This window comes from Myxine glutinosa, chromosome 11, assembly GCF_964187855.1.
Source record: "Myxine glutinosa chromosome 11, kmMyxGlut1.1, whole genome shotgun sequence".
Taxonomy (NCBI): domain Eukaryota; kingdom Metazoa; phylum Chordata; class Myxini; order Myxiniformes; family Myxinidae; genus Myxine; species Myxine glutinosa.
The window spans coordinates 35,870,318-35,892,524 of record NC_136271.1 but is presented as its reverse complement, the minus strand read 5'-3'; the positions used below and the strand labels follow the sequence as shown (position 1 = coordinate 35,892,524).

Below are 22,207 nucleotides of genomic sequence, written 5' to 3'. Positions count from 1 at the left end.
GACTTCGCACGACGGAGGATGCCCAGTCGGCGACTGGCTTTGGAGGCCAGCTTGGAAATGTGGTTTTCCCAAGAAAGATCATGGCAGATAGTGAGACCCAAAATCTTGAGCGACAGAACTTCTTGGAGAGGATTGTTGAGAAAGTAGATGGGAGGGTTGTCCAGTCGATCTTTTCGGAGAGACATAGTAAGAGTGTGAGATTTGTCAGGATTGAAAGACATGTTCCACTTGTTTGACCAGTCTGTGATTTTGTCCAGGTCTTCAGAGAGTGAGGAGGCAGCAGACTGCCGATCTGAGGGAAGAGGAATGGAGCGGCAGAGAGTGGAGTCATCAGCAAAGAGATAGAGAGGATTTTCGAGAGAGTCAGAGAGATCATTGATGAAGACCAGAAAAAGCACGGGGCCCAGAACACTGCCTTGGGGAACTCCAGCCTGAACAGGAAGAGGAGATGAGAGAAACCCATTCAGGGCCACACGTTGACGACGACTAGAGAGGAAGTCCGCCAGCCATGCGTGGAGATTTCCATGGATACCAAAGGAGGAGAGTTTGGTGAGCAGAGCGGGGTGCCAGACCGTGTCGAAGGCACGTGATATGTCGAGGGAGACAGCTCTAATTTCCTGTTTGGCATTGAGGACCTCCATCCATTGTTGAGACAGCAGAAGCAGCATGTCCAGAGTAGAGTGACTTGGTCTGAAACCAAATTGATGATCAGAGATCAAGCCATTGGAGAAGAGGAAAGATTTCATATCCGAAGCAATGATGGATTCCATGACTTTGCTGATAATTGGGAGAAGGCTGATTGGTCTGTAGTTGCTAGGATCTGTTTTTGCACCTTTTTTGTGCAAAGCGGTGATGTTGGCTGATTTCCAAGCAGATGGCAGTTGACCTTGAGCAAAAGAGAGGGTGAAGAGAACAGAGAGAGGGTGAGATAGAGCGGCAGAGCAGGATTTTAGGACCCGTGGGCTGATGCCGTCGGGTCCAGTTGCAGAATCAGAGTCGAGGGTTGACAGAAACTTTTCCACCTTGTCAGGAGGAAAGGACACGGAGTCCAGGAGCAGCAGGGTACGACTGGGTATGGTGGGTACAGAGAGGGATGGGTTTGGGACACAAGATTTAGAGGCAAACACAGAGTTGAGGCATTCAGCTTTTTCACGTGCGGAGTCAGCTGTGTAGCCGTTTGAGGTAAGGGAGGGGATGGAGGGGGAACAAACACCAGAAACGGATTTGACCAGACGCCACCAGGATTTGGAAGAGGGAGACAGATAAGAGAGTTCGGTCTTGAGAACGGAGAGATATTGTTTCCTGGCTCTCCTGAGGGTGGACACACACTTGTTTCGGGCTTTGTGAAAGGAAATGAGATTTCCTTCCGTTGGATTTGCTTTCCAGGAGACGAAAGTTTTGAACCTTTTGTAACTTATCCAAGAGAAACTGAGGGCAGCCAGCATACAAAGAATTACAATTGTCTAGCCTTGAGAGGACAAGGGCACAGACCAGAGTTAGAGCAGCTTGAGGAGTAAGAAAGTGGCGAATGGATGCGATATTTCGCAGCTGAAAGTATGCTGATTTGCAAGTTTGAAGTACTTGCTTGGAAAATGTGATGTTACAGTCGAAAACCACACCAAGGTTCTTGGCCGACGAAACAAAGTTTACGTCGGTTTCACCAACATGAATAGTGGTAGGAAGGGAACATTGTAGAGGACATCTGTGCGATCTTACAATCATAGACTCTGTTTTAGCATCGTTCAGCTGAAGTTTGTTTTGGGTCATCCACGCCCTCACGTCGGCAATACAGCCTTCTAACACTTCAACAGTGGGCTTCAGTAACATGCATCAATTCTGAGTCTGGAGAATATATTGAAATTAAATACATTGTAAATACATCGAACTCCCACAATCTCCAGCTCTTGTTAATAAAACAACATTTATTCACAATCATTGAACCAACTGGGATTTCCTTGAGCAATTTCGTCGATTACCTCTGATCCATCTTATGCCGGATAGGATGAGGAGTTTCCTTGCCCAAGGGAAATCCTTTGACGGTTTTTTTTTTTTACCTATCGCGGTTGGGTCGATGAATCCTAGGCGAAAGGCAAATTTAACCCAAGATCTTCTTTCTTCCCCTTGGTTTGGCAAGGGATGGTGTTCTTAAAAGTCATCTTCTCCTCCTCTCAGTGTCAACTGGATGTTTAAAACAATGTCTTCCACTGTGCGGCACACCTGTGCTAAAGAAAGAGTGGCGTACGCGTGTATGAACTCCAAAGATTATTCATGTATGTTTGACAGACTGAGGTCTTCATGCATGTTTGACGAATTGAGGTCTTCATGCATGTTTGATGAACTGGGGTATGGAAGAGGGGAGTCCAGAAGGAATGGTTGCTCCTGGAAGGGTGGGATCCACTCGTTTGATTCCCGGCTGGCATCCAGTTGTAGTGTGGGTAAATTTAATCTTAACTATTGATCAAAGCTCGTGTCCAGATCGGTTGTAAATAAAACCGAGCTTCGAAGTCATTTGCAGCCAGTTTAATAAAGGCCAAACTTTGCACGCGTGGGTTCGGATCCCATCCTCGTCGCCATGTAAAGTATCTAGACAAACTGCGATCAATTGTCGTACGTGTTTATTCACTCTGCCGATCAAGGCCCGATTCACAGCAGCGCCATCCGAGCTCTGGCGTAGGGATACAACCCGGTCCCGGTGTAGGGATACAACGGTGAACATTTGCACTGCATACATGACAGTTTTCTCTTAAAGGCAACCTTTTAAGATATATTGGGATAGGTCAACTATCGGAATAACATATCACGCGAAATGGATTTTAATTCTACACACTGTAATCGGATGAGAACAAGTCTATTATGCTCTCAGGCCCGGCGACTGTAAGTTGGGCAACTCAAGGCTGTCTCCCTTTGAAGTCAGGAAGCTTGGCCGAGGATTACGGAGCCAGAACGGGATGTTTATAACTAAGATCTAGGAAATGCGGACCTTGGAGAATGTTGTCTCAAGTACTGTGTGATGTCAGTGTCGGTATCTCCACAAGGCCCCTTGCCTCTGCCACCTTCCTCCTCCCCACCTCTTGCCTTGCAATTTCAAACTCACACAACCACTCCCAGGAGGTAAACAACTGAAGACTATATAAATGATTTGTGTACAAGGATTCGGGGAGAAATAATGAGCTGGGTGACTTTGTCCCGTAACTGCTGATGTGTTTAAATATCCGTGTATACCTGATGTCATTAAAAGTCATGCCGAGATGGCTTTCTCCCTCTTCTGAAGGAAATAAATGCTTCATGTAAACCACGACAAAATGGAGAATTAAAAAATACAATTCTTCCACAGTAGCATCTCCTTCGAGGAATGACGAGATGTTGCTTGACCGTTAGGATTGTGCGAGTTGTGGACCAGAGATGAAAGGTGCATCGACGGAGACTTTAGGACCATGGTATCCAAGTGGTCCACAGCCCGCACCAGGAGCAGCCAGCGGAGTCATGGAGTCCCAGTGTAGAGAGAATATGCATGGCCATCCAAGTAAAACTCCAAGCTGGCCAGCAGTCCTATCTGGGAGGGTTCTCCTGAAAAACAAAACTTTCTGACAACTGCTACGATTAGGATGATTTATGCATCCAATGAAAACTATTATTCCAACGATTATTCCTCGGGCCAATAGTATCCATTGCAATATTTTGGCTTCCCATTGCAAACCAACTTCATATGCCCCATGACTCGCAGTGCTCCCACTTTCCTTAAGGTAGGTACTATATTTCCGCATTTTATCGATGGAGGCCTGCACTCCCTCAGTAGGATCTGGGATCCAGGTGCAACATTTGCCCTTTAAAATCCCACAAACCCCCTCCCTTTTCTGCTAACATGAGGTCCAATACCACTCGATTTTGCATCACCATTGTTCTTATTTCTACTATCGTGTCCAAATTCTGTTGGTCAGCCTGGGCTGACTGGTTAGCAACCAATTCGAAGATTAGCGACACCCCATCCATGCAACAACTATTCACTACCCGTCTAGCTCCAAGGAAAAATAACCCTAACGCTCTTTCCCATCCGGACCCATCCAAATTATTGACCGTCCCCTCATCCACAATAGCTCGTCCCTCTGCTGCTGTGAGGACGTCTCTTACCTCCATCGCCAGCACCACCCATCCCAAATAGCAGCTTCCGGACCATCCTTCTGGTAAGTAAGGAAATAACTGCTTTCCACAGACAACCATCGTTCCATGCGGGGCACTTTTCATCATTTGTCCCACTAACAGAGTCGTTAGTGCTGACAACAGACTCTTACAAATCAACTCGTCCAATCGGTGTATGTTCATTTGCATTTATGCAAATTGTAATGGGGGGGCAGGCCGTTCGTACTGTTTCCCAATTAGTCGTCCACATCCCTTTACAATCCCATGTCACCCTCTCAATGGTGATGGATCACTTAAAAATTGATAATTAACACATATCCCAATTTGCATCACCGTCCTCACTAAAATTGAATTGACTTGTGTCACACACCCAGTCTGTCCACCAAATTTAGTCCACATCTGTTCACAAACTTTTGAGACACAACACATGTCCACATTGCTTCACATTGACATGGGGTTTATAATGGTAGACAAATTCTGAATACAATGGAGAAGGAAGAGGGTTTTGTCCACATTTTGTCTCACGAAAAATTATCTGGGGGGTCCAGTGTAACATACAAACAGACAGACAAACAGTCCCATCTGGGACTATTGCCCAATCAAGGTGTGCAAAGTTAGTAGAGACCTATCCCAACAGACTCACAGCTGTAATTGCTGTCAAAGGTGCTTCCACCAAGTATTAACTCAGGGAGGTGGACACTTATCCAACCAAGATATTCTAGTTTTGTATTTTTTTATTTTCTGAAATTTGTAGAACTTGTTTGTCTTGTTAATTAATTTTCTGAAATTTGCACAATATGTTTTACACTTGGAAGTTGTGGGTTACGATGTGTAAATAAAGGTAAAAAAAAAGTGTGCTTTAATGCATTTAAATTCCAGGCTATGCGGCAACAAAAGGTGAAAATTTTGAAAGGGGGTGTAGACTTTCTATAGGCACTGTATAGGTCCGACCCACTGTAGTGTACACTCTATTACAGAGCATTGGTTTTGCTGAAGTGGTTTCTAGACCAGTGTCATGCTGGGTGGTTTGTCACCCCTCTCCCAGGAGTAGTTAGCGCAGAAATTTGAAATTTGTTATGGGTGCCGGTGACAGCTCTCCTACTGTTCATGAAGGACAGTGTCGGATCTTTAACGTTCTTCAATGAATGCCAGCATACGGGACGCCAGTTTAACATCCATCCAAGGGAAGGCACACACACACACTGATGAATCGCCATGTCTGTGAAACAGCAGAATGACAATTTTTAGCTGGGTCTGGATTCGAACCAAGGCCAGACAACTAACCCTAACCTTAACCTTAACCCAAACCCTAACCACTCTCCCTGTTATGATTATAGCTTAGGCCAACTGTTAGAATAAAACTTTAACACCAGCGCTCTCTGCCGACTGTTTTGGAGAAGTTCAGGGAAACTTTGTGGTGGCGGGGAACACAGGTATTAGGGTAAAGATGAGAGTTAAGGCAGGGGTCTTTCAGTCGGAGAATGGTTAATGCATGAAATAGTCTTGCCGGAAAGGTAGGGGGAGGGGGGGGGGCACTGTATCAATAGCACAGCTGCCCCTCCAGAAAATGATGCAACCAATAACCATAGGCTGCATACAAACCACTGCAACCACACACCATTCAGACACCACTCCCAGCAGGTAAGTTGCCTCATTGTTAAAGTTTTCATTGAAATTACGTTGCGACTTAAAATAAGAAATACATATAAAGTCAAGAAAAGCTAGGTAGGTATGAGAATTAGATACCTACAACTCCTTGGGGATAGAGGGCAGAAGGCTGGGTACGGTACATGGATTTAGATATGGGCAGAAATGTGTGGCCAAGATGGCCGCATGCTGCATTGAACTTGCTTGTATTACACATAGTTTTGTCTGTTGGATCCCTTCTACAGATATATACTTAGGGTAGCTGTAAAATAAGTGATAGCGACACAAATCCTCATAATTATGATGGTTTTATTACTGTGCAACAATACATGGATTTATCATATCCATTAGGTGTATCAGTGGTTTGAAAACTGGAGAGCCATGACGTCATAACCATAACATCACGACCACTCCACTAATATAGCTCTAAAGCTCCAATGGAGCAAATAAAAAAAGACATCAGATGAGTAATGTGGGGGAAAACAATTGGCTTCGATTTGCTGGTGATTCGATCCTGCTCTAAATGCATTGTGGGTAATTCATGATTTCAACAATGCCCACCACTGAGAAACCGAATCTGCAAACATTTGTACTCGCACATCTGGATTAACTTAGTGCACTCTTGTTGAAGTGGACACGATCAAGCAGAGTACCAAATGGAAGGATAACATTTAGAGCGGATTACGAAGCACAAGCTTGCCGAAGAGAAATGATTTTCACCTTCACCTATCTGAAAGGACACAAACGCAGAATCAGGGAAAAAAACACCTTCCAAGAACTCCATCAGATTCACCAAAGTCGCAAATATCAAGATGAGCACAACAGTGCAGGTGACTTCGCACCGCGATACTAAGTCCATCGCATTGGCATGTTTTCCACCAAGGTACCTATTTGATCACTGCATAGTAAAGGTGACCGCGAATCACCAAGTCATGAAATGGCCAATTACACTGAAGCTTGAGGATGACATCACACAGTACCTGGAATCTGGAATTGAGGATGATCGTCACACAGTACCTGGAATCATTGTATAGGTTGTAAAGTACACCTGCGCATTTGTAGAGGGTACTTCGCTCGAGTGTGACCACACCACGCGTGTGACATATGTACATGTGTGTGGTCTGTTAAGATGGGTCGCACTGCTGTCCGTACAGTTTCACATCTTGAGGGTTACATGAATAATAATTACATGTATACAATAAATATTCTCAGAAGCAGCAAAAATACAATTGGATGAAATGGGAAAAGGCTTTCGGATGACTGAGTCAAGTCTGCATTGTTTACGTTGCCATTTGTATAATATTTGGTTTAAAAAAAACAAATTATATATAATTCTCGCATTCTTAGCAAAGTGTCAAGATTCCTTTAACTGAGAGTAGCAAGCTTTCCATCAATACATCAAGTAATGGGAGTCTCACTGCACCACCTTACCTTGTTCCATGGGTACCCTCAACACCTCCACACTCCAACCTCACTATTATGCGATATAAGATCTTCCTTTTCATGTATCCGAGTACCCCTTAGCGTTAGAGGCACCAATGACAGGACATCAACAGATAGGGTTTTCAACATTCGGAAGGGCCGCTCGGAGGCGGCCTTGCATCCGCTTGCTGCATCGGAGGGTTTGTGCAGCTGCACAGCGGAGAGGAAAGAGACTGCGGTACGGAGCGAAGGGTGCGCAGGGCCAGCAAACTGCAGCCCCGTAGGAGGGCCGGCAGACTGGAAAATGTCTGTGGACCCTCGCCGAGAGCTCTGGAGCCCCCACGCCCCACAATGAACCAGGCGACGGTGGGCAACAGGGGAACGGCGACCGCCAGGGTATCGAGAAGCGCGTGGCGACTCCAGTAGCGTGGACCAAATGGCACGCCGTGCTGGCACACCAGCTCACCTGTGAGGAAAAATACAATGATTAGGAACACACACCTGTTCAAAATCACCGATGAGCAGCTCACAAAGCAATACTTAGGAAAAACAGCTAATGTCGGTGATCAACTTAATGTTCTGCTGTCGGTACACCATTATCAGGATGCACTTACAAAGTCTGCAACAGTACAATCGATTTGGGTGAGAATTGTGACTTTTTCATCAAAGTATGAACGTTCGTAAACTTGTAGATAATACGATTTTTGCTGATGGTGGAACCAAAGATGGCCTCCACAGCTGGCGTGAGGTAATTCTGCGATGGTTCAACATCCGACATTCTGCAGACGGGTATATCCTAGATCTGTGCGGACATGGGGTAATTCTGCGATGGTTCAACATCCGACATTCTGCAGAAGGGCATATCCAAGATCTGTGCCGACATGGGGTAATTCTGCGATTGTTCAACATCCGACATTCTGCAGAAGGGCATATCCTAGATCTGTGCTGACATGAGGTAATTCTGAGATAGTTCCACATCTGACATTCTGCAGAAGGGCATATCCAAGATCTGTGCCGACATGAGGTAATTCTGCGATAGTTCAACATCCGACATTCTGCAGAAGGGCATATCCTAGATCTGTGCTGACATGAGGTAATTCTGCGATAGTTCCACATCCGACATTCTGCAGAAGGGCATATCCTAGATCTGTGCCGACATGGGGCAATTCTGCGATAGTTCCACATCCGACATTCGGCAGAAGGGAATATCCTAGATCTGTGCCTACATGGGGTAATTCGGCGATAGTTCCACATCCGACATTCTGCAAAGGGCATATCCAAGATCTGTGCCTACATGAGGTAATTCTGCGATAGTTCAACATCCGACATTCTGCAGAAGGGTATATCCTAGATCTGTGCCGACATGGGGTAATTCTGCGATAGTTCCACATCCGACATTCTGCAGAAGGGCATATCCAAGATCTGTGCCGACATGGGGTAATTCTGCGATAGTTCCACATCCGACATTCTGCAGAAGGGCATATCCAAGATCTGTGCCTACATGAGGTAATTCTGCGATAGTTCAACATCCGACATTCTGCAGAAGGGCATATCCTAGATCTGTGCCGACATGGGGTAATTCTGCGATAGTTCCACATCCGATATTCTGCAGAAGGGCATATCCTAGATCTGTGCCGACATCGGGCAATTCTGCGATAGTTCGACATCCGACATTCGGCAGAAGGGAATATCCTAGATCTGTGCTAAGTTTCATGCTTTTATGAAAAAAAGTCACAATTCCTCTATTTTGCACAAATCGATTCGACTAGAATCCATCACTCCAACCTGATCATTCATGCTCATTATTGAGGACAATTTCTCAATTTCTTACCTGCAGCACACGTTGGTTCCACAGCCTCGTCAATACTAGCAGGAGTAGATGGATAGGCTGGACCATCTTTCTCCTGGTCGCCATTACCCAATGAAGAGCTGCAGGAAGAACTGCGTGCACGTGGAGCTAAGCAGCTGCACTCGGAGAAGCTCATGGACAATCGATTCTCTGCCTGATGGGGTTCAGGGCAGACACCACTCAAGCCAACATCTGCTGAACAAATCCCACTTTTTGGTTCGTTGGTGATGACATTGGCTGTTGACGAAGGAACTTGTGAAAAATGATGGTTTGACGATGGAAAATCCACTTCTTGCAAAGTTATGTCTTCCAGTGTAGTCACGGTCTCTGTTCTCGACTCAAGTGGACTACAGGCTGAGGATTGCAACATTGGCCGCTGAAAAGGTGAACCGATGGTATCCGTTTGGACACCCTCATCTTTGTTGTCTCGATAGCTCTCGGTCGGCACGGTGAGGTCTTCGCCACCAGTTGGGCTCGTGATGATGAGTTTGAGCAGCGACTGCTGGGACGGGGTCCTCGGAACCCTTTGACCGGTCTGCACGTGGATGGCTACCGTTCGCGCACTGCTGTCACAAAGTCTCAACTCCACCTGCTCTTTGGTCGCCCATCGTTGATGCATAATACTTCCATCCCCTCCAAAAGAACCATCCGGACCGATTGCTGCCCCAGCTTCGAGCTCTGCCATGTCCCCTTTCTCCAAACAGCTTTTAACCTTAGTCTCCACCTCATCCTCTTCCTGCATCTCTTCATCTTCCTCGTCGGCTTCCTCCCCGGTATCTGTTTCTGCTCCTGATGTCTCAGATGTTTTGCTCTCTGATTCGCTGTGTCCATCTCTCTTTGAGATAATGCTCTGCTCCTCTACTTCGTGGCTTTCCTGCATCTTATCCACCGTTTCCAGCAGAGCTTCGAGTCTTTTGTTTTGGACATTTATGTCAATGAAGTACTTAGGAACGCCTTTGTCTTTGTCCAGCAAAATGCTTTTCATTGTGTTTATAACCGAGCGTAGACGCTTGATTTCCCGCTTTGAATGCTTTACAGAAAGCTGCGCTTCAGCTCGTTGACTCTCCTCCACCGCTCTGTCTTCCTGTATCCGATTCACCCTCTCCTTGAGTTCCTCCACCTCACTCTCCCTGTATAAAATAGAAACATTTCACATCATACATCTCAATGCCCACATAAAATAAAAAATCAGTATACAAAATTAAGAAGGAAGCACATTTTTCTTACTAATTACAAATACTTGTACATTGAAAAAAAGTTAAGTTGGCATTTCTTGGATTATTGCGAGTATCTCATTCGTACAGCTTTTTGGACACCCTTTCGATAACGCTACAATTTGAAAAAAAACCTGGAAAAAGGTTTATTAGATGCACTCAGGTAGTGAATGAACATTGTAAGCATTCTGAAGTAGAATGAAACTAAAGTGGAGCAATGACCTACGACGACTACTACTGCTGCTGCTGCTAATCCAGCTAAGGGTGCAATCCAACATTTCCAAATGTTGCCATGGCTTTGTGTATTTACCTTTCCTTGATGTGCACCAACTGCTCCGGCGAATGGTCATTCTCTCATATGGGACTTAGAAATAATGAACAGAGAGCCACCATGGGCCGACAAAGTCGCCGGACGCATAATGTTTTCAGGTTGTTCGCCTGTCCATAAGGGCTAAACCTCGTTTTTCTCAGAAACCACATGTCCAATTGAGACGAAACTTTCAGGGTAGGAGTGACACCCATGCATAATGTTTTTATAATTGTGACGTCATAGGTCACGTAGTATGGCAGCCATCGTGGATTAAAAGCAAATAATTAAAAAATTATTTCTCAGAAACCGCTGAATGCAAAAATTTTAAAATTGCCACATTGTCAAATATTCCCAATGGGGAACAAAAGATTGATAATGATGACATCAGAGGTAAAGTGGTATACCAGCCAAAAATGTTTTAATCGAATTCCTTATCCTAATAATCTGAAATTGCATGCACATGATCTATGACCCATTTGGAAAGAAATATTAAATTTATGACATCATAGGTCACATGGTTTGGCAGCCATATTCAATTGAACGAAAATATTAAATAATTATATCTCTGAAACCACTCACCCTATCGATGCGAAATTTTACAAATATCATCCAACAGCACTGTTGCATATAGTTTGAAAATGATGATGTCATATGTCACGTGGTTTGGCAGCCATCTTGGATAGAAAAATGAACCTTATCCGATCAACACGAAACTTCACAAATGTGATCCCCTCCCCATATATATGCAGAGTGATGGCATCTACCCATTGTGGGACTTTGCGGAGGCATATTGGCAACACAGTCGCATTGTTCTAGTTTCGCTTGCTTTACTTTTTGTATCCTGCACTTAGGTGCACCACTTTCCATCTTCTGGAACGTCGCTGCAACGGAGGGTGGTATTACCCTATATACCACTTTCCTAGCCCTCCCGGGAGTGTGTCTTTGTCGTATATTTCTTTCTTTCAACATTTCCATTTTATTCATATAACAGTAATATATCACCCTATCAAACAGTATTTCTGATTATACACCACCTTTAAAGTATCATTATACTTGCAATACAGGTGAGAAAAGGACAGGAACAAAAAATCATCTGATATTTCAATAATTTATTCGCACGATTTTTAAAAGGTGAAAGTTAATTTTTCTTTATTTTCTTTATATTGTTACTGACACGACTTAGATGTTGCTTGACCGAGCGGAATGGCCGCCGTGTTCGCACAGGTTACCCGATTACACTCGAACGTTGGCCGAATCGCGCTATGCTAAATCAATGAAGGAAAGGACACAACGGCTGGGATTAAGGCAACGACACAAGGGGTACAGTTCTCAAGACCTCCGGAGGAGGATATAATATTGGTTATGCAGAACGGTTAGATTACACGGCAAGAGGTAAAGCACAGCAATATGGGCACTTAGACACAGTCTTATCTTATTCCCGACAGACCACAGACAAACGGGACAAGACTGACTCACACAGGGATTGATGGCAAGGAAGGGCAGGCAGTCGATAGCTCAAGGTGCACCTTGGCTCAGGGGCAGAATCGACCCGGTCCGGTTCAGAGAGGCGGGGAGGTATTTCTCAGCGCTAGGAGGTGGCGTCCTTTCTTCTCCAAGCTGAGGCGCATCTGACGTCACCTCCGTCTTCCTGCGCATGTCCAGCGGGGAGTGACACGCCCTCGGCTCGTTAGCTCCGCCCCAGATGGAATCGGTCCGCCGCTTCTTATTGGGTGCGGGGGGTTACCGGGCTCCGCCCTTGAGGAGGAGCTGACAGTGAGCCCCTGCGTGGTAACCCCGTCGGAGCACATGTTCAATGGCGGCTAACCAAGCCGGAGTGAGGACGCACACTCCCCGCGCCGCCGGCGAGCCGCCGCCACTGTTGTTGTTGTTGGTGTTGTTGTTCCATGAGGAAGAGATGCGGGGAGGTATTGGGAGGTCCTAAACTTTCTAACGGTGCCATACAATCACATTCTGGTGCAACGAAGAGTCAGAATTAATGGAAACGAGTCCTTAACTGACATAGACTAAGAATAACTAGCAAGATGTCCTATAGTTGTCTACGTGAGATGCGGTGAACCTGGGTACGACATTTAATGGGGGAAAAAGGGGAAGGTCGGGGCTACAGAGTGTTGTTTACAGATAATGGGACTAGGGAATGGGGGATTGGGGATAGTTGGGGAGTATTGGGGAAATAGGGGAATATTTACAAGCGGATATGGATGGAGGCCAAATCCCATATCCGCAACAATATTTTCTTTATTTATTTTCTTTATATTTCTTGCCCTGATGTTCTTTCTGAACAGTAAAGGTTTCCTCCTGGCACCCTATCAAACCGATCCATGTAGATCAAATTTGTGCAGCCTCTTTCTAATGGTAGACTCGTGCACTTTGACATCAACAGTGGCAAGAGCTACCTGTAGGTCCCGTGATGACATTCTGGGGTTCTTCGAGACTTCTTTCAGCATCTTGCGGTCTGCTCTCGGGCTGAACTTGCTGGGGCGGCCTGGCCTGAAGAAGTTGGCAGTTGTTTGGAATCTTCTCCACTTGTAGATGATCTTCCGGACAGTCGAATGATTGATTTCAAATTGTTGGGAGATCTTTTTAAATCCCTTCCCAGACTCGTAGGCATCTATAACCTTCTTTCTGAAGGCCTCAGAGAGCTCTTTTGATCTAGGCATGGTGACGCCGCACACTTCAACAACAAAGAGCAAACCAAACTAAATGTCTGAGGTTTAAATAAGACAGGTTCCTCCAAGATCCTCTCTAACGATGTTCTAATCATTTGCACCTGAGGTGGTGCACCTGATTCTAATTTTAGGTATTTGAAGTGGTGATAAATGTATGTACTTACTGATAGTAGTGATAAATGTACTTACTTTTTCCACATGCGAAATTTGCATTTATGTTTATTTAACTTATACAATGGACTACAAAATGTAAATGTTTCATGATATTTGTTATATTATATCACCTTTATCTATCAATATTGTTGAAATGAAGATCAAATAGCTGTATGTTGAAATATGTTGAAAAAGTCAAAACTTTACATGGGGTGTACTTACTTTTTCACGTGACTGTATCTCTATCTGTAACATTGTTATTTTCGTCAGCGAAGTGATGGGTATTATATTATAGTTGATGATGAATCACCCTGCATGTGAAACACTGGGATGATAGTTCATAGGTGGGCCGAGATTCAAACCCAGGCTCGACAGCTTAAATACATGTGTGTACCTCTAGGCCATCCTGCCAGCCCTGGAGCAATTAACAAAAGCAGAGAAATGAAGAGCATTTTGTTAAAACAGAATCCGAAACAGTTGGGGTGGTGCAAGGCTCAAATTTTCGGAGTTGGTTAGGACAATGCTCAACAGAAGTTTTGTGCGTTAGAAATGGCGAACGTGGGCTCCTTAGTGCGATATATTTCTGAGAAATAGGAAAAAGGAAAATTACAAGATTCCTTGCAAGTCATGAATCCACTCAGTATCCAAATAATACGTGTGGCACAGTAAAATATTAGTCTTTGCTTATATTCATTCTTTGTTTAAACAAGTACAAAAAGTTTTAATTAAAACAAAAGCCGCATCAATGTTACACAATGCCTAGATGCAGCTGTGCCTATAACGTCGATGTTATAGGCACAGGACATTGCTATTGATTCGATTACTTGATGTTATTTTTGTGCAAAGTGAAAATATATCTCGGCAATTTCCCTTGTGTGGCGACGAATTTTTAATATATCTCGGCATTTTCCCATCTGTTATTTCAGGCGGTGTATGACTGACCATGCCGTGATTGTAAAAAAATATATCTCGGCAATTTCTCGTGTGTAGCGACACGTGAACGAAGCTATGCTCCTCTCTCCACATTATTGTGACGACGTATAAATTAAATATTTCATCGTGACGATTGTCATCAAATGGACGAATTTTTAATATATCTCGGCATTTTCCCGTCTGTTATTTCGGGCGGTGTATGACTGACCATGCCGCGATTTAAACAAAATATATATATCTCGGCATTTTCCCGTCTCTTATTTCGGGCGGTGTATGACTGACCATGCCGCGATAAAAAAAAAAAAATCTCAATGGACTTGAAGTTACAGGCCTTTGAGAATTCATTTCGTTCTATAAAGGGCAACTTTCATCGGATTTTCTTCCCGTTTTTTTTCAACCGAGTTTAAAACTATGTTAGCGACTGTGAAAAATGGAATGATATATCGAATTTGATTTGAAATAAAACTGTGTGAGAGAGGAAGACACCACGGGCCTACAAAACAGGCCTCAAAGCTATGCGAGTTAATAAAATGGTGGATATTTGTTTATATGAAGCCTCTCCCAAAATGGGTGGAGCTATGGTTCCCAGAATGGGTGGAGCTTTGAGGTTTTGTCTTCTCTGCAAGAACAAGAACAAGAAGAAGAAGAACAACAACAACAGCAGAGGGCACTCTATTAGCAGCGTCTGCGACGTGGCTAAAAATTTTAGACACGCAAATCTAGGCTCATCAACAAACTAAATTATATGATTGGTTAAAAGGTGCATCGGCTAATAGAGGAAATGAAGGATAAAGGTGAGAAGAACACAAAGATGGAGATAGGGAAACGAAAGATCCAGATCACATGGAATGCAAACTTTTAACATAACAGATTTTACAGAAAAGTTAGGACTTTCGATACAACGATTACCACAAAGGATTGTGGCAAGGCTTGAAGAACAGTTTATGGCTAAAGGGGGAACGTGAGGAGCAAAAAGATAGGGACAAAAAAAACCAAAGGAAGGAAACTACTTGAGCATCCGGGCTGACTGAGGAAACCCAAGCAAGTACCAATCTGCAAGTAAACGGCAAAATATTCCCAAATCCTTTTACATTTTAAAGATGTTTTATGCCTCCGTTGACGAAGTCGCTGGAGGCATTATGTTTTCAGGTTGCCCGTCCGTCCGTAATAGGTTTTCATTACCGTGATAACTTGAGAATGGATGAAGTGATCTTAGTCAAACTTGGTGCAGGTATGTATAATGAGGTAAAGATGAACCGATTATATTTTGGGGTCACAAGGTCAAAGGCCGAAGGTCAGCGGTCATGTTACGTAAAACTCATGTTACCATGATAACTTGTGAAGCAGTGATGGGATTCTGACCAAAGTTGGTACACTTATGTATTATGATGCAAAGATGACCTGATTAAATTTTAGGGTCAACTGGTCACAGGTCAAAGTCGTGTAATGGGTCTATAACTTGAAAACGGCTGAAAGGATCCAATTCAAACTTGGTACAAGTATGTATAATAATGTAAAGATTAACTGATTAGATTTTGAGGTCAAAGGTCAAATGTTAGACATCCCATCAGGTAAAAATTCTGTTACCGAGCTAACTTGTGAACCAGTAATGGGATTTTCACAAAACTTGGTATAATTATATATTATAATGGAAAGATAAACTGATTAGATTTTGGGGTCAAGAGGTCAAATATCAGAGGTCATGTTAAGTTACAATTATTTCATTACTGCAATAACTTAAGAATGGCTGAAGGGATCTTAGTCAAACATGGTGCAGGTATGTATAATGCGGAAAAGATGAATTTATTAGATGTTTGGGTCAGGTGGTCAAAGGTCAGAGGTCATGTTAGGTGAAAATCCTGTTACCGCAATAACTTCTGAACCAGTGATGGGATTCTGACCAAAGTTGGTACAAGTATGTATTATGATGCAAATATGAACTTATTTGATTTTGGGGTCAAGAGGTCAAAGGTCAAAGTCTGTAATAGGTTTATAACTTTTGAACGGCTGAAGGGATCAAATTCAAACTTGGTGCAGGTATGTATAATGATGTAAAGATTCACCGATTAGATTTTGAGGTCAAAGGTCAAAGGTCAGACTGTTCATTTGACGCCGTGACGTCGAAGAGTGTCGTTCTCGTTAAAATTGCATTTACATGTCGGAGAGTTTTATTTTGATTGCTCGATGAATGATCTTGTCGTTTACATATGTGTCAAAACACTTTGCTTTGAGTAGTCATGCTATTATATTTTAGTCAGCAATAATAACATGTACAGCAGTATGAATGATTACAATTATTGTATTGAAGTGTCAGTAAGTGTTAGGGTTAGGGTTAGGGTTTGTGGTTCTCCATCCAAATGTCTATTCAATAGTTTTTTTTAATGTTCTGCAGTACGGCTTGTACTTCAGCTTCAGTTTTTGGATAGTTGTAAAACGGAAGTAGTTCAGAGTAACTACCAGCATCCTCACATTCCGTATCACATAAAAGTACAGCAATTGATAGCTAGCAAACTGGTTGGCTTCACCATGGGCCCACTGTCACCAGGCTGATTTACAGGTGTTGCCCCGCTCACACCTCTTGGCCCTTCATTGCACTACGCGTTGGTGTGCAGCTATGTCTACCTTGTGGAATCCTTTCAAGTTCTGAAAAGTTTAAGTAGTCATGGACCATCCTACTGTGCTGTGCAGTAGATATGAATTTAATCTAAGTACTGAGCTTACACCAATCTTGGGTTCGGCATTGGGCCGTCTGAAAATAGGAACAAGGAGGAATTATAATTTTACAAGAAGAAGAAGAAGTCCTACTGACGGTTTTGCCACCACTACTTTGTCACTGGGTTCACCTTTCAAATATTGTCATTTCAGCTGTTCTCCGATCCCAGACATTGCATTTAAATTTGGAACTGAAAACAGCTCAGATACAGTGGAAGCTAAACAATTATAAAACTTATTGTGTACAGTTACAAGGTGTGGGCGTGATATGCAAGTGATGTTCAATCAGTGGAATTGGCAGCAAAGTTTTCACCAACGGTAGTGGTGGGATGTTCACCTGTCCAACAGGAGGCATTGGGTTTCCTTGAGCTTGCTGCGAAGGTGTCGAATGGCCACCTCTTTCTGCTGTAGTGGCGTGAGGTACGCCTCTCCCGTACGTTTCCCACAGGTGATCTCCATATTGGCCTTCGTTCGCCTGCACAGCACAACCATAAATCGGATAATCACCGATCCACAAGTCGATTTAGCAAAACCCGAGCTGGGGAAAGCAGTGAGGAAATTTAGTGGCAGGATGACAGCGACATAACCTGTGACTGGACACAACAGCAGTGATGTTTCATGCACAGCATTGAATACAACAATCTTAGTTAGGCCTCATGTGTTGGACATTACAGGCCACATTGGTTTCACTCCTTAGCTCAAGTATAAGAGTAGCACTACTGGCAGTGCTTCGTAGTAGGCGCATCTCAGTAGGGATTGTGATTGACACTTTTGCACTCTCCACCGTCGCCTTGAATTTGTACTTTAATATTTCGTGGACCTCTGCTATTTACTCATTTAGAGCAGGTAACCTTAGCCCCCCCCCCCCCCCCCCAAAGTAAAATCCTGGTAGCACCCCTGATTGGGGCCCAGTATCACCTTCTGAGAATCTTACTATAATTCACAAAATGTCTGTCTGTCTGTCCGTCCGTTCCCAGGTACCGCAAAAACGGCTGAACCGATCGCAACGAAATTTTGGGTGGATAATCCTGGGACCCCCTGGAGCAAAATAGGCTAGATTGTTTTTCCAATTTTCCAATTTTCCAGTTTTTCCAAACACAATGGAATAATATTTACCGATATGAACAGTGATGTGGCTTTTATTGAAATTCTACAAATACTGTTTAGATTTTGATGATTTGCGTGTGATATGATTTAACGGATGTTTATATAAATCGTTTAAAATAAAAAAGCCTAAAATTTCTGATATTTTGCCTTTTCATTTGGGCCACCCAATTGAAGCCCCGCCCATATGGCGGGCACCGTTGCTAGTTACAGTAATTTCTGGATTTTGTGGAATCTCATCCCCTGATGAGGTCAAATCACAAGGCCTGTTGCTCTCACATCACAGGCCGGTCTGTGGCCTTTGCTATTTTACCACCTCTCTTCTGGTCTAGCTCCCTCTGCTCTCAATAAAAACAATCTCTGACCCTTCTGGTCTAGCTCTTCTGGTCTAGCTCCCTCTGCTCTCAATAAAAACAATCTCTGACCCTCCCAAGCTCCTCCAGGATGCCGTCATTCTTGTTTCCAACTCTGACTCTGTTTCCAACTGTCACTACATTGCTGTTTTACCCTCCAATACCATACACACCTCAATTTTGTATAGAAAAAAGAATGAAAAAGATTGCAGCTTAATTGTGCATTTTTAATTTGCTGAAATGAAAATTTCTCAATTTGGAATGCAAGTTTTGTTTTCTTATCGCCCTTGATCCGGTAAATTAATGGAACTAAGGTTTCATACATTATATTATACCAAGTGTCGCAATATAAGGATGACGCATGACATACAGTGGAACCACATATTTCATGATTCAAAGACAATTCTCTCAATCCCCAGTGTTGACGGTTGAAGTTTGGATGTGTGATTGAAAATTTCACAAGAAATCAAAATTTGGCCTTTCGACCCCAGTCCAACCTTCCGCTTCGTTTGTCAGTCTACACCTTTAAATAATGAAAATCAGGCAGATTGGTAAGAATCATGAATTCTAAATAAGTTAATTTTAAAAATAATAATACTTGGAAGACATGCTCAATAACACATCCTGAAAAATAAGCTGAGAATCATGCCCAATTGCTGAGGGAATGAGAGATTGCCTGGTAATACTGGATATTGGAGAGGTTTGATGTAGTGCAGTGAAGTAGCAGTAAGGAATGCTAGACTGGCATTCCAGGGGTCATGGGTTAAAATGCGATTCAAAGCAACAGCATCGAGGATTTGTATATGAGACATTTTACCTCCGCCACCAAAGGTGGATGGAGGTTATGTTTTCACCCCTGTCGGTCTGTCTGTTTGTGTCTGTGAACAAGATATCTCAAAAAGTTGGGGATGGATTTGGACAAAACTTGGTGGAGAAGTTGTGTGTGTGACAAGCAAGAATCGATTCAATTTTGGTGAAGATGTGAATATGGATTCGGATACGATAATTATTTAATTTTTAAGTGATTCTTCACCAATGGGAGATAGGGCCAAAAACGATACATAGCAGGATACCTCAAAAAGTTATGGATGGGTTTGGACGAAACCTGGTGGACCGGTTGTGTGTGTGACAAGGAAGAATCGATTCAATTTTGGTGAAGATCTGAATATGGATTATTTAATCCCTGGTGTTGGGCTAGCGGCTAGGGTGCCGGCTTAGGATCCTAGGATCCTGGGTTCGAATCCCGGTCAATCGCTGAATTAACGCCAGGGGGGTTGACTCAGCCTGTCATTCCTTCCGAGGTCGGCTAATTGAGTACCAGTTCACTGGTAATTCCCTGCTTGTCGTTAAAGGCGGCAAAAAGGGTTGGCGTCAGGAAGGGCATCCGGCCGTAAAACATTGCTTCAAAAAGGGGACCGAAAAACAACAACAACCACAGTTCCCGAAAAAGACCAACCCCCGCTTGCGGGGAAAAATGGCCTTTTCTTTTATACGAGAATTATTTAATTTTCAAGTGACTCTTCACCATTGAGAGATTGGGCGAAAAACGATACATAACATGATATTTTAAAATATTATGGGCGAGTTATGACTAAACTTGGTGGATGAGCTCGTTAGGTGACAAGAACAAGCCGATTAGATTTTGGTTCAGGTCCGAATCCAGATCCGGCCTATCAGTGGGATGCAAAACAAACTGTTCAGCCTGGCGGAGGTATGCTCTCAACTAGTGCAGTTCTCGTTAATATTAGGTTTGGCCCAAGGTGTTAGTCAGAGTATCAAAAAACCCATCTGGCTCAGCAATGATCTTTAGGAATGGGTAAACTGCTTGCTCTGCTTTATCTGGCCTACAGGTAATGCTAGTCCATACTCCTTGTTCGTGTTACGGATTCGTCACTTCCGTTGTGGTTCTCATCCACTATAAACATTTTTGGTTGCATGTACTATTATTGTTATCGTTTAAGTGAATTGGAGATAGCTGTTTTCAAAAGGTAAAAAAAGTTAGTGTTTTAAAAACAAACCGGAAACCGGATCGGGAACCAGACGAAAAGGAAGAGGAGGAGGAAGAAGAGGCGGAGCAAGTGAGGTGGACAAGGAGCCGAGCTGCGTTGAGGTTTTGAACAAACGCTGGCGAACGGGGGTCACGAGCAAACTTTGGGGTTTCCTGGGAAAGGGATTCCTGCGACAGAGTTGTTATCGCTGTGACAGATAAACCTGCGTGACAGGTTTTTGCGGTTGATTCCGAAGAGAATCATTGGCGTGCCGTTACGTCTCGAGAACGGACCGTTGGCCATTTTTGCCTCGCGCCGGATTTCGCATCGCTCCAGGTTCTTCACCTCGCTTCAACCATTTTCACAACCATCCAGACATTAATCTGGTGTGTGTGTGTAACGTGGATTTTGAGTGGGAATTTGCGGTTCGCCATCTGTGAGCCGTTGAACGTCCATACCCGAAGGTTAATTTGCGGTTCGCCATTTGTGAGCTGTTGAACGTCCATACCTGAAGGTGTGATTTCCCAGTCGCCTCTTGAGGGTACCTTTGCCCATCTTTGGCAGTGTGACTGTCAACCGAGTGGGATTCTGGTCTCGATACAGCATCGTTCTGACGATCACTGGAGCGTGGATCGACCTTGGCTTGAAGCCGGGATAGAGACATTGGGAATGTTATTTTCGCTCACTTGGAGCACAGCGAGTTATATTGTATGAAACTGATGGTACCATCATAGGAATGATATATTGGTTGTACAATTGATTAATATTGTTATTGTACTGTTATTCTTGTGTGACCTTAATACAATATTTGTTTGTTGGTAACAATTGGTGTGGTTTCACCATTGATCTTTGACACACAGAATAACACATCTTTCTGCTGTGACTTCTCTCGGGGCTCGGAGGTACAACGTGACCGGGGTTTGGGGAGGAGCACGTAACAGTTCGACTCTTAATTGCTCTCAGGGAAATTTGGAATGGACTTTCAAATGTTTACAATTGAACACACTGCACCACTGCACAGACAACAACAATAAAAACAAGAGTAAGAATTTCTTTGCAATACATGTCCCTTACCAATGTGATATTTTCTACGTCCAAAAAGAGCATAACTCTGTGAAAAATTGATGAAATGCCCTGAAACTCGGACTTGTTCTGTAACTTATCATAATAAAGCCATGGACCAAGTTTCCGTTGAATATGTTAAAGGATATGGGGAAAAAGTCTGAAAAACCACAGGTGGGACGGATGGATGGACAGACAGACAGAGAGCAATCCTATAATCCCCTCCGCTGAAACCGGCAGTGGACTAATAATATATTATTCCGGTTAACCAGTATGTTCTTTTGTAGAATCAAGTGTGCCCTCCAATGTTTACAGATTTAAACTTGAACTACAAAAACAGACTCTACTAATCAATTTTTTTTTTTCAATAGCTATTCTTTTTTGATTTTGGTGTAATTTTGCATAAATGATAACGACATAGGTAGACAATAGACAAATAACCACACGATATGGGATTTGAATGGAGGATATCAACATCGCGAGCCACATAATTGGACGGGAGTGCCAAACATGCCAGGCCATGGCCACCATGTTCCCACAACCACTGTAGTTTACTTCAGACTGCAATCACTCAAATAAACCTTACTCCCCAGGTAATCTGCCTCGAAAATAAAATAGAAAAGCATGAGACCTTAA

General features: G+C 43.5%; 1 protein-coding gene across 5 annotated transcripts in view; it reads right to left on the bottom strand.

Annotated features, from left to right (window-relative positions):
- Nucleotides 1-6,076: 6,076 nt before the first annotated feature.
- Nucleotides 6,077-22,207, bottom strand: part of LOC137436571 (syntaphilin) — a 30,498-nt gene continuing 14,367 nt past the window's right edge. For 4 of the 5 annotated variants that reach the window (XM_068130475.2, XM_068130476.2, XM_078786563.1 and 1 more), the window contains 3 exons: nt 17,402-17,539; nt 9,038-10,185; nt 6,077-7,672 (listed from right to left, as the gene is read on the bottom strand). In XM_068130475.2, the coding sequence (XP_067986576.2) occupies nt 7,350-7,672; nt 9,038-10,185; nt 17,402-17,539 (1,609 nt within the window). In that variant the 3' untranslated portion in view covers nt 6,077-7,349. The remainder of the gene's footprint in view (nt 7,673-9,037; nt 10,186-17,401; nt 17,540-22,207) is intronic. The other variant, XR_013624939.1, reaches the window with a different exon arrangement.